Source organism: Manacus vitellinus, unplaced genomic scaffold (genome assembly GCF_001715985.3).
Source record: "Manacus vitellinus isolate BGI_N305 unplaced genomic scaffold, ASM171598v3 scaffold_41_pilon, whole genome shotgun sequence".
NCBI lineage: Eukaryota > Metazoa > Chordata > Aves > Passeriformes > Pipridae > Manacus > Manacus vitellinus.
This window is the reverse complement of record NW_021940545.1, coordinates 5,299,990-5,312,760: the sequence shown is the minus strand read 5'-3', so window position 1 is coordinate 5,312,760 and position 12,771 is coordinate 5,299,990. Positions and strand designations below refer to the sequence as shown.

At 50.5% G+C, this 12,771-nt stretch overlaps 2 protein-coding genes across 2 annotated transcripts in view; one reads left to right on the top strand and one right to left on the bottom strand.

Annotated features, from left to right (window-relative positions):
* The first annotated feature begins 174 nt into the window (after positions 1-174).
* NFKBID (NFKB inhibitor delta) lies at positions 175-3,954 on the top strand. The gene is made up of 4 exons (XM_029962070.1): positions 175-183; positions 1,427-1,543; positions 3,526-3,690; positions 3,883-3,954. The coding sequence occupies exons 1-4, from the start codon at positions 175-177 to the stop codon at positions 3,952-3,954; spliced, it is 363 nt and encodes a 120-aa protein (XP_029817930.1).
* Positions 3,955-8,894: 4,940 nt separating this feature from the next.
* Positions 8,895-12,771, bottom strand: part of COLCA2 (colorectal cancer associated 2) — a 5,121-nt gene continuing 1,244 nt past the window's right edge. Inside the window, exons 3-5 of the mRNA XM_029962069.1 lie at positions 11,391-11,454; positions 9,729-9,952; positions 8,895-9,023 (exon numbers count right to left, since the gene is read on the bottom strand). Of these exons, the coding sequence (XP_029817929.1) occupies positions 8,895-9,023; positions 9,729-9,952; positions 11,391-11,454 (417 nt within the window). The remainder of the gene's footprint in view (positions 9,024-9,728; positions 9,953-11,390; positions 11,455-12,771) is intronic.

Here is a 12,771-nt window from a genome sequence, read left to right as displayed (position 1 = left end):
TTCTCACACACTGAAACCAAAAAGCAAATAAATCCACCTGAGAATTGTCAGTGTTGGTGAACTTTTAGGTGATAAAGTTTGGCTGAACCTGTCAAGGAGAAATTTCCATTTCTGCTTGTCAAGGAGAACTCAGGATAAATATGCACTGGTGTTACTGGTGTCTTTGCCTAATCCATGGTGACAGTGAGGAGGCTGGAACTCCTGAGCTGGGGGCAGTGGCTAAATGTTACTGTTCTGAACTATAAATCTAATATGATATTATAAATCTAATATGATATTATAATTAGGTGGGGTTTAGGAAACTAGGGAACATGATCATCTTGTGTAACCTTGAATATCCCTGTTAGGAAACAGATTCACAGCATTGATATCTAGTGTCAAAAAAGGGCTTAGTTTGCAGTGAAATTATCATCATCTGATTTGTTTGATTTCAAAGTTTGTTGGTTTTCACAGATTTTGGCTTGGACACTGTTCTGCTGAACTGAAATTTTCGATTTCTCTGTTGCTTCCAGGTTATACTGTCACTGGGTTTCCCTCTTGATTTAGAAATGAAGGATTTTGAAGGTAAAAACGTTTGCACAAATATTTTACAGCAGCCTGAAAACCTGTATTGGCTGTTTCATTGTCTGCTGCCCGTTGGGATTTGGGGCTGGGAGACCAGAGTGGGTTCAGGAACTGCCTGGGGGGGAGGCAGTTGTGTCTGAGCACTCAAATGCCACGGAATTGAATGGTTCAGAGGGGATTCAGTGCACAACTGGAAACGAGCAGGCACTGGAGAGCCCCAAAAATTGTCCATGCAGGCAATGTGGTACATGGGAAAGCAGAGAAGGGCTTGTGTCTTGGCAACACATGCAGAGAGAGGCACGTGCTCTCTGTGCCAGCTCTGCCTCCTCTCTGTGCAGCAGTATTTCGGGTTGGACTGTGGATCTCTCCCTGCCATCCTTGTTTTTGCAGGCCATACCCCCCTGCACTGTGCTGTGCTGGCCCACAACGCCCTACTCCGGGAGCAGAGCTGCCAGAGCCTCACCCAGGAGCAGCACAAAGCCCTCCAGCAGCAGAGTGAGGAGCTGGAGTCCTGCATCCACCTCCTGGTGCACACCGGGGCCTCCATCTACAGCAGGGTGAGGGGCAGCTCGGCCATCCCTCAGTCCTCCCTGGCGCTTCTGCCGTGCTAAAAATGGGGAATTGGAGAAGGGATGTTCCAAGGGACTGGTTGCAGAGTTAGGTGCTGCTTTTGGGGGCTCCTTTCTTGCAGCCTGGAGCAAACACTGGGCGGTCAGAGGGTCGCTGAAGGGAAGGAGATGCTCCACAGGAGCTGCAGAGCTGGCCTGGGTTTATGGAATATCTCCAGGTTGTTCTGAAGAACAGTTCTTATTCTGTTTGGGTTTTGTTTTGTTTGGTTTTTTTCTCCTGTTTTTATAAACAGGATGTGAAAAGCAACAAGACAGTCCTTCATTACACAGTCCAGGATGGGAACATCTCCCTGCTCAGATACTTCTTGGAGCTGAACGCTTTCAAGTCCAAGGACTTTGTCAACAACAAGGTGAGTCAGGGCGAGCCTGGGGGGGATTTGTGAGCACAGCTCCAGGCAGAGGAGATGCTGGGAGTAGTGTGGGAGCTGTGCTGCAGTGGGAGGCTGCACCAGAGGCATTGGGGTCCTCCAGATTCCAGTTCTTCTCTTCCCACACACACGTTTTTGTCTGTCAAAAAGGAATTGAATGTTTTCCATCAGCTCACTCAGGAGGCAGATCCTGGACAGCTTCAGTCCTTTTTTTACCCTTCAGATTTCTGTAGGAAGCATGTTTGGCTTTGTGTCTGTGGGTAAAGGCACTGAGTTTGTGTCTCTCTGTCCAGTGAAGGGCCTTTTCCCTACATTCCTTCTGTATCTTTGGAGACCCATCAGGCAGGTGCTGGCTTGTCCATGGCAGGCTGCTCTTGTCTCTTGATCACAACCCTCAGAGAGCTCCCTACTGTGATAGGATCACTTGGAGTCTTCAGCCTTGTTGCTGAGCTGTCTGGGACAGTGAGAAATGTGATGGGGAGGTTGTCTGATACCCAACCTGGATTTTTAGCTCTTCTAAGTACGAAGAAAACAAGGAAACAGGCACCCTGCAGTCCATATTTTTGGCTTCCCTGGCTCACCCACTGCTTGCTGTGGTTGTCTCATTGCAAATCTGCTTCCTTGGGGATTTCACAATGGGAAAAAAAAAAAAAACCCACTGAGATCTTAAAGGTCTTTTTCACCTGAAGGGTTCCCAGAGCCCACATGTTGGTGCTCTGGCCGTTGTCTCCCATCAGCCCTGTTAAAGTCAACATGAGGCTTCAAGGTCAGGCATTGTCAGATCCTTGTTTTCTGAGCCCAGGCCTGGATTTGGAAGTTATCAAGTGCTCCTGCCACAAAGGTGCAGCAAACAAATGCAGATATTTCCATTTTAACGAGAAATCCTGTAAAGAGCTTGTAACTGTCCCTTGGCTCTCTGGGATAATAAAATAGACAAGGATCTGCTTGTTCAGGGCTTGTAAAATGTGCCTTGTCTGACAAGAGCTGTTAGGATCTTGCTATTGTATTTTCTGCCTCAACATCCCTGATAAATAGGACCTGAAAATCATGTGTGTTCGTTTTAACAGCTGGAATAGCAGCACACATTGCAATTTCTGCCCAACCATTCCAAGTTCACGACAAATGTATGGTCTTTTCTGAGAGAAAAACAAGCAGCTGCCCGAATGAGACTCTTGCAGACTAAAAATACCTCCCCTTATGCATTTGTTTATTAGGTTTTTCTCATTTAAAACCGTTACCAGTCATAACTGACTAGACAGGGCCCAGATTTCTGCACGGTCTGGTGGCACCAGAGCTTTCCTGCCCCAAATTGCAGCACTCTCCATCCTGCCCCCCTGCCCAGCTCCACAGCCAGCTCTGTCCTTCTCGTGCAGATCCTGTTACTGGAACAGCTGGACTCGATCCACACTCAAGGGAGTGCCTGACCTCAGGATTCTGCAGCTTTCTGGCCCTTGCAAGTGTTGGGAAAGGGAGCAGTGGGGGTGTGTGGAGCACAGCTGGCTCTGCTCTTGTCCAGCCCATGCGTGGTGTGTAGCAGCACAATGGGCTTTGTGCCTCCCAATCCTGCTTAATGCTTCCCAGGGAAATATTTCCATGGATAAACATGCATGTTCCATCCTTCTCTCCCTCAAATAACCCCTCAGGTCTCTGCTCACACGAGGGTATGGTTTAGCAGGGGGTTGTAGAGTGATCAGGAATGTTGTTGGTACAGGGTTTATATTTAGTTATACCCCAAGCATCAAAGCCCCACAGTTTGTAGTGCTCTAGAAGAGAGAAAAATCTAAATCCACAAATCTCCTGCATGGGAGAAACAGAGCAAAGATCCTCCCTCACCTCCTGGTTAGTGATGACATGGAGCTTCTTCAGCTCTTGTTTCACAGATCTCCATTTCAAGGACAACCCCGAGGAGGTGGCACAGCTCAGCAGGAGCTTTATCTGAGCTTTTTTACCTCTTTTCCTTTCAGGCACATGGCAACACAGCCCTGCACATGGCAGCTGCCCTGCCAGGGCACAAGAACCAGAAGGAAATGGTGCAGCTGCTCCTGGCCCACGGGGCAGACCCGAGCATCAGGAACCTGGACAACGACCAGCCCATCCACATGGCCCCCTCTGGGAGAGCTGGGGACCAGGTATGGGATTGCTGCTCACCTGCACACTCAAAGGGGCTTGGGTTTTGTACCTGCAGCTGTGAAAAGGTTCCTGGAGCTCCCTGGTGTGTTGAGATGTGTATTTAGTTGCACATATTCATGTATATAAGTGTGTGTGTGTGTATGCTTTGGGTTCAGATGGTGCTTTATGAACTTCTCCTTTTTTTTTGGCAGGTCAGGCATTTGCTGAAGAAAGGGAAAGTTGCATCTGCCTTCCTTTCCTGCCGCCGAAATGCCAGATCCTAGGCTGCCTGAAATTCATGGAATGGCTTCACCTTCAGCTTGCTGATGGCCTGAGGCCTCTCATACAGACTGTGAGGGTGGTTCACCAACAAATCCCTGCTCCTACCAGGGTGGGAAGACAGTGTTTCTCAACCTGGAGATGAGATTTCAAATGGCTGAATACTGAATTTTGCTACCAAAGAATACTGATAAGCCTCAAGCTTTGTTTGCAGGGAAGGAGGCAGGCAAAGCAAATGGCTGTTCCAGGAATAAGGACGTGTTTGAAGCACAGCCAAGCTTTGATTTGGTGGCAACTGAAGCCCGTGGAGGTGGTGGAGCACCAGGTGGTAGTTTGGCTACAAAAAGGTTGAGAAATGCTGCTCTGAGACACCCTCAAACTGTGCCTCCTTTTGGGTCCTGCACAGAGGTACTGGTTGAAATGCTGGAGCCTTTGTGATGTGCAGTTCCCACTGATCCTGCTGCCCTGGGAATGCAGGAACCTGAGGGGAGGGAAAAGGCTGGATGGAAGAGGTCAGGTCAGCCTGAGGAGTCATCCAAGGCTGTTTTTCACCAGAGGGAATGGACATCCAAACCAAGACCCCAGAGAGGGTTATTTCAAACTGCTGCTACCCCATTTCTTAGTGCTTTGGAAGAAACCTGAAGCAGCTCCCCATGGCCAGTCTCTCACCCCACCCCAAGAAAAGAAAACAGATGGTTTTAAGAGCAAGTACAAGGGGCAGGTTCTCAGCAGCACAGGTTTGGGTGGCTCCTCAGTGCTTCCCAGTGCAGGGATTCCTCTTTGAGACACCTAATCCAGTCCCAAATCTCCAGCTCTGGTGGCACAGAATAGCTCAGAAAACACCTCAGGGTGGGGAGCTGAACCCTCACCTGAGCCTGTGTAGGAGACACAGGATTCCTTTGGGTCTGAGATAACTTTTAGGCAGGTCCAGGGTAGAAAACCCGTGTGGGTCTGTGCACAGCAGGGTCAGAGTGCAATGGGTGAGCCCCCTCCCATTGCCATTCTCAGCTGAGGGGGAGTCTCAATGGGTTCTTCTTAGTGTTTCTGTGAAATGGTTGGTGAATTGCTGTGCAATCACTGCAGAAGTGGCTCTGCTGGCTCAGCACACTGAGGGCAGGTGCCTGCAGGGAGCCAAAGCCACGTTTTGCCCCCCCTTTGGCAGAGGATGTCTCAACCCCCAGCGCTCCCCCCGAATTCTAGTTGGCTGATTTCTCAAGGCTGCACAAGTTCTTTTCCCTGACAGGCCAGAGGAGTGAAGTGAAGGGCAGAGCCCTTAAATCACTGCAGCACTTCCTCGATCCCCCCCTGCCTGACTCGGGGCGTGGGAGTTTCTGGAGCACTGTCAGTCTCCCAGGCCTGCAGTGTTTAAACAACTCTTTAGCAGACTGGAACAAAAGCTCTTAAGAAATGCAGAGATCTCGATTTTCCAGCCCTCCTCTCTGCTGTTTTGCTATTGCTTCCCACTACATCACATCTCCAAACCTGCCAACATCCCCTGAAGAAAAAAAAAAACCAGCCATGTATTTGCATGTGTTTGCATAAATTTGCATATACCTGGGCATAGGCCAGCAAAAGCATGTGCTTTCTTACTTTGAAGGATGTTATAACAAGCCCTGGATTGAGGGATAACTATCAGTGAGTTAGTACCGTGTGTCAAGACAAAATGATCAATAAAATGTCCATTTCTTGAACTTGCCAGCGACAAAGCTACCAGACTATGTGGCATGTGATGCACCAGGGAACATGTAAAAAAGCTTTTTGCCATCTAGAAATGTCTGTGGGATGACTGGAGTCCTTTTGCAGCACGTGTTAAAAAAAAAATACATGGGTTCTTTTTCTCAAGTGGCTTTTCTCTGTGTTGTGTCACCTGCCTGCTGTTGGGTGATCAGTGCAGAGCAATGTGGTTGCTGTAGCTGTTTGTAATTGCAATGGGATTGTCTGGAATCATCACCACCTCCAGAATATCTGGGAAAACGTCCTCCTGGGGAGGGATGTGGCTCCATTCAGAGCATCCCCCTGGCAGCTGGTGTTGCTCGGAGCTGACAGGTGAGGTTTGCAGTGGGAAGAGCCCGTGACAGACACTGGAAGGATTCCTTCTCTCTCCAGGTATGCCTGTGCCTAAATTCCCAAAGCTGAGACATCAGAGGGCTGCTCTGAAGCCACAACCAACAAGTTATTCATGTTGGCTTTGGACTGGAGCCACCAGACAGCTGGAGGCTGCTGCAGGTAGAACTCCTTTCCAACCAGACTGTGTAACAAGAAAATCCCTTTTAAGCCTCCAAGGTGTCTTCTGCACTGGGGGAATTTCACTGGTTTAAACAGTTCACACTTAACCCCTCAATTTTCTGTGGCTGTTTCAGGGGAAATGTGACTTCTCCCACTGGCAGTGTGTGATATCCCTTTATTTGCACAGTTTATCTCTTCCTACCTGTGGCTTTGGAGAAGTTGCTAATAACAAAGGCTTGTTATCACCAAACAAATGCTCTGAAGTGGCACCATAGAAAAGCTGTCAGTCGGTTGGCAAGCCAAACTTTTAGATCAAATACTCTGTGCAACTGGTAAAGAACTGGGAAAATAAGAACCTTTTCTTTTCTCTATAACTGCAGGTTACTTTTGGAGTTATTCATGGCTTTTGTAAGCATGAGATGATCCTCATTTTTGTGTAAACACGTGTTTATAAAGGCTGGCAGGGCTTCACCTGGCAGGGACTGATGACACACCAGAGTTTCAATAGGGCTGTACCACCTCTCAAAGTGACTTTGAACCCTTTTTTTATTTTGGGGGGGATAAAGGAGGGAAAGAATGTGTTCCTCATAGCCAGAAAATGCACAATCAACCTTTGAATGGTTCCTCTGTTGTGTTTTTTTTTTCCTTCCTTGTGTCAACAAGACGTTGTGTCAACAGCCAGCAAGCTTTTACTTGCACTGCATGTGTGGCCTGGAGCTGTTGACAGGGAGCTGGGGAACAGCATCTCAGACATGTTTCCAGTCTGGGACGTTGCAAAACAACTGGAGAAGGAGCAGCAGGGCAACAGGAAGAGGCTGCAGGGGATGGAGGGCAGTGATACTTAATTAATGGAAGCTGTTAGAGCCTGGAGACCTTGGTGCATAGAAATATTTTGCCAAAAATATCCTTATCCCAGTGGAGTAGTTGATAATTTCAGAGCAGCTGAGGCTACTAGATGTGGAGGTGAAAGATATCTTGTTAGCCTCTAGCCCTTGATTTCCTTGCTGGAGCTGTTGTGTGGATTTAGGATACTCCTCCCCTCGCTGTGAGATGTATTAACACGAGCCCTCCTCGGGTGCTTAGCTACCATCTCACGTGCCCTGTGCTCTCCAGAGCATCCCCTTGGCTCTGTCAAGCTCAGGCCAACGTTGCCAGCCCGTGGGGAGGATGTGGACACCCCATTTCCTCCAGAAGCCTCAGGAATTTTGCCTCAGCCTTATCTCCTTCTGGCTCTTTCACTTTACTGATAAGGGGCTTTGACCGTGGCTCAAGGTGCTCCTGCTCCTTGAGTAGTGGCACTGAGCAAGGCTTGGAGCAGGCTGGGGCAGGAGTGTTGCCCTCCACTGTCCCAAAATAACACCCAGGGGGTGAAGCACCCACCAGCACTGCTAAAATGACACCTAGCAGGGTGTCTCTGCACGGGGGTGATCACACCTCGAACCGCTGCAAAGACACAGCTGTTTGTAAGTGTTCTGTGACCTGATGACTTTATCACTTTGGCAGCCTCTGAGATTAATCAGGTAACGGCAGGGGGGAAGGGGAGATATTATTTGAAGTTGTCAAAATATTTTAAAGCATGTTTTGGAGGAAAAAAACCTGCCACCTGGCATAAGGTAAAGGGACTGGAAAGCTTTTCAGTGAAGTGCAGAAGTGCCTGGAGGAGGTGAGCACACAGCTAGATAAATTATGGCTTTGTCTTCACAGGTGATTAGGTTTTTTTTCATTTTTGTTGGATTTAATGTGAAAAGATGCTTCTTTCTTTCCAGTCTGGGTGCTCAGCTGAGAAACTGGTGTCTTGGCAATCTGCCTCCCCCAGTGCTATTAAAAGGAGACGAGACAGAGTCTTAGAAAGGTCTGGGTTTATGCAAGAAACAGGAAATACTCAGGTGTAACTTTCCCATTATCTACTTCAACAACAAAAAAAAATCATTTAGCTCCTGTTCAGTTGATTTTGCTGAAAGGTGCAGAAAAAAAATGTTATCAACAGCCCCAACTCCACAAAGGGCTGCCAAACTACCTCAGCTTCTCGCTTCTCACAGGGAAGCTGGTGCTGAGCAGCAGCCAAAGAAGTTTGGCAGCTGATTCCACCTCTTTGCAGCTCTGAGGGGCCCTGGGCTTGGGTGGAAAACAGCAGTTTTCTGCCAATGCCACTAGGGAACATCATCAGGGCAGCAGGTGAGGAGCTGCAGATCCAGCTCACAGCTCTCTGTGGGGACAGTGCTGGGCTCTGGGTCACACACACAGACCTTTCATCTGCTGGAAAGGTTAAAGTGACACCTTTCCTGTCACTGAGTCAGTGCTCCTCGTGCAGCTCCTCAAAACCTTTCTGTGAGGACAGGGGCAGCGCCCTGGCTCACCAGCACGAGAGAAAAGCACTGACATTGAGCACGTGAGGAATGAAGAGGCTTCAGCAGGTGCACAAAATCATTTATTGGTATCAAAAGGAGCCGGCGTGACGACCTGTCGGATAAGGCAGCTTTGGATCTCTTTAAAAAACAACAACATCAACAAAAACAGACAGGAGGGGGGGAAAAACAACCCCAGCAGACCACCACCACCACGACAACATCAAGGAGGATTAATGTAGTGACAGCATGGTGTACAAAAACGTGTGAGTAGTGCAGAACAGCCCGGGCTGTGTCAGGCAGCACGACTTTGCATAGTTCATGGGCAATTAAGCTGCTCTGGGTGGAGTGGGTGTGCAAAACCACAGCCCCCATTAGCTGTAGCAGATGTCCCAGCTCCTGTCCCTCCTGAAGAAGTCCTCGGCCATGGCCAGGGGGGGCAGGTAGTCCAGGCAGTCCGTGCTGGGGCAGGGGAAGCACTGGGGGACCCTGCTGTCCCAGGGCTGGGAGCCACAGGCTGTGCAGCAGCAGGCAGGGCTGGGGAAGGGGCAGGGGGCAAGGCAGGACCACTCCTCCCCGGGGCAGCCATAGGTCCTGGTGTCCAGAGCAGGGGGAGGGCTGGGGGTCAGCGGGGTCAGAGGAGAGAGCTGGGCAGGGGAGCAGCTGTAGTTCAGTGGGCTGGGCAGGTCAGCTGAGCTGGGAGGGCTGGCAGCCTGCAGGGTGAGGGAGAGAGAGAAAAAAAAAAACAGGAGAAAGGAAAAAAGGACATTTCAGGGCATCGTCGGGGGAATTGTGGGGTGTTTGGGAAATGTGGAGAGCAGGCAGAATTTGCCTTTCTCAGGGGGGGCTGCCTACCCAGGGAGATGGTTTGGTCTCTGGGGGTCTAAACCCAGGAGTTTAGAGTGAGTTCCTGTGGCATTAGTGTTAATAGGGAGTTTCTCTGTGAGTTAGACAGGTACTAGCAGGAACTTTGCTGAAAACCTACAGGACCTGCAGAGGGAACATCCCCTGTTCTGCAGTCTCTCTCTTGGTTTGTCTGGGCCTCCCTGTCCTCTGGGAAACCCTTCAGAGCCCACCCAAGCAGCCTGTGTCACTGCATCCCCTAAAAGCAGCCAGATTCCCAAAGTGGTTGGCTGCTGCTCTGCCCCAGGACGTGACTCCCTTCCCCACTTCCCCCTGTGGCTGCTCCCCGGGGACACAAAGCTTACCAGGCCCTGGTTAAAGCAGAGAGGGACCGGCTGGAAGGTGTCTGGGGTGTAGTGTGATGGCTGGAAGGCACTGCAGGCTGGCTCCGAGGGCGCATCCGACTGCAGACAGGAATCTATCAGCTGCTCCAAGTAGCTGGGGCTTTCCTCACAGGAGAGGCAGTTGGAAAACTGCCAGGAGGGACAGCAGTTGGGAACAGAAGAGATGGGCTCTGCATCAAAAGGGGCTGGGAGAGAAGGGAGAGCAGACAGGAGCAGGTTATTCAGTGTCACACGGGGCAGGTTTTGCCCCAGGCCAGGTTTCAGTGCTCTCATGTGTTCAGCAGCCCTGTGGATTTAGACAAAGGAAAAGGTCCTGCGAGTTCAGGGTGGATTTTCTAGGGAAGCAGAAACCAGGAGGAAGATGCTCAGAACATGTGAGTAACTTGGGGAACTTCAGTCCCCTTGGAAAGAAGCTCTTTAAACACTGCTGGAAACTCTTCTGGCCCCAGGCATTTTGGACTGGGATCCAGATGGAAACTCCCTCAGATTCTTGACCCTCCAGCCTTCCTACAAGTGTTTACAGAGCCAGAATCTTGCCATGCAGGGATTTATGCTCCACAGCCTGGCACAGGGCTTGTTCCCGTGCCTCACCCATCTCCAGCCACAGGGCAGCTGCATCTGCAGGAAGAAGGGGATCACAGGAGAGTAATTTGCTCTTTTATCCCCCAAACAGCCAGACAGGGGACGAAGTTCTGAGCAGACCAAATGCAGCAGCTCAGGGATAACGTGGCACTGCCTCCACATAGTGTTCCTGGCCAAAGGGTGAGTTCCTGGAAAGCTCTCAGCAGAGCTGGCTTTTCAGCATTATTGTCCTTTCAGCCTGTGTTTAAATATGGTGAAAAGCAAAGCCCTGTCCACGTGAAGGGCACAGGGCTGAGGGCAGTGGAGCTGCACACACAGGTCCAAGGTGGCAGCATTTGGCTGGATGTGGGGAGGAAGTGGAAGCACCCAAAATACATAAACTGGTGGAGGCTTTCCAGCCTGAAAAAGCTTTGGTACGTCTCACATTTCCTTATTAACATAAGCAAATTGCTTCCCAACTATGAATGGTTCGATAATTCCCTTGTCCATGCAATGTGCCTGGACAACTTTTTTGGTCTCTGGGCTTTGGCTGAGGAATAATTGAAGGATCTGTGAGCCCAAAGTGCTGTTCCCCCACCCCTCTCCCCCCTTTCCTTGGATATTCACAGGCAGGAGGAGGAAACTCTTTGTGTTGTTGAGAACCTGACACTCCTCTCACTCCTCTGGATGCTGCCAGGAGAGAGAGAACAGAGCAGGAGTCAGCCAAGTGCTCCAGGGCTGACCCTCTGTGTCCAGTGAAACCCAGAGAGCAGAGCCTGGGGAAGGTGATGCCAGCAGTGTTATTCCCTGGGGGATGTGCATCCCTTCCTGAAGGGGACCTTGGTCCTTGCTGTGGGTAAAACGACCTGCAGAGAAGAGAGGGGGTGAGAGTGCTCCCGAGGGGTGAGAGTGCCCCTCATCTGCATTCCATGGGCTCCTTTCAGGTGCTGATTGGCTGCACCGCGGGCAGTGCCTGACTCAGCCAAGGGCTGGGAACGCTCCGGGCTGTGGGAAAACTGGGAAGGGAGTGGGATGGGACATGTGCACCGGCTTTGTACCAACCTGGGTGAGGCGGAGACACAGACTCTGAGAACTGGATGCTGCTGCTGCTGCTACCCCAAGAAACCTGGGCAAAGAGAGAGGAAGGAAAGGACACAGGGGAGAGCAAGGTAAGTCCGGATTTCGGTGTAACCTATTTATGTAAACCTTATTTCCCTCATTTCCACCTGGGAGACTTCCCTGGCGCTGACAGAACATTAGATTGATGTGCATAACATGATTTTTCCTGTAGCAACGTGGGAGAAGCACAACCCCAGGCTGGTTTAAAGCCCTTGAGCCAGCCCCGTGCTGGGCTGATCTTTCTGCTGCATTTCTGACTCCACAGAGGTTTGCTTTGAAAACTGACGTGTGTTCAAACGAATGCCCTTGAAACGAATGTGTGTTCATTTCCAGGACCGTGAATTCCACAGTGGAAGGATCCCAAAGAATTCCTAGGGGTGAATATTACTGAGAATGAGTAATTAACTAATGACAACTGCGGGTGTCTCCATGGCTGGGCATCAGAGTGGGTTGCTGTGCTCGGTGCTGATGAGGTTGGAGAGCCAACTCTGGCACTGCTCCCCACTCCAACACAGCTCTGTGCTCTGTGAAAAGGGACAGCCTCGTTTTTTAAGGGATATTGGAAGCTGAAGGGGACAGATCACCCATTTCTAGGACCTGCTGGAAGCGAGAAATCCACCCCAAAAGCAACGGGAGTTTTGATGCTTGTTTGGGACCAGGATTTCACTCTGCAAATACAAATGCTGCTGTCGTTTGGTTTTGGTGTTGTTTTGGTTTGGTTTTTTTCCTCTCAGTTTTAACTCATACAAGCTTCCTCTTCATTTCCTTTATTCCACATGCTCTTGAGTCAGCAGCTCATTTCCCTGGCAACAACTTCCCAGCACACCCCGTGCACTTAATTCACGGGACAGTGGCTATTCTGGGCTGGGAGTGCCTGCAGGACTGACCACCCCTCTCCTCTCTGGTGACATGTGCAACCAGGCAGACCTCTGGGGTTTTCCTCTCCAGGGCTGCACACACCTTGTGCAGCTCACCGAGGTAACCCCCTGCCCTGCCACCGCTCATTCTTTCCTGTGTGGGCTCGGCAGGCGATGTGATGTGATGTGATGTGATGTGTAAACCGGCGGTGGGAAGTGAAAACCGGTTCGGCTCAGCCCTTGTGATGCTGCCGGGGCTGCAGGGGAGGAGTGACCCAGCATTTCCAGAGCCTGGCAGTTCCGTGCGCTGCTCCCCCGGCCCCCTGTGCCCGTGCCCGAGCAGCTTTCTGTGCGATCGGCTGCAGCGAGGCACAGCCACTGAGATCTCAAAGCCTTCCGGAGCCACGAACCAGGAGGAAATCATGATTTACCAGCCTCTCTGTGCAAATCCCTGGAGTGGCTGGAGC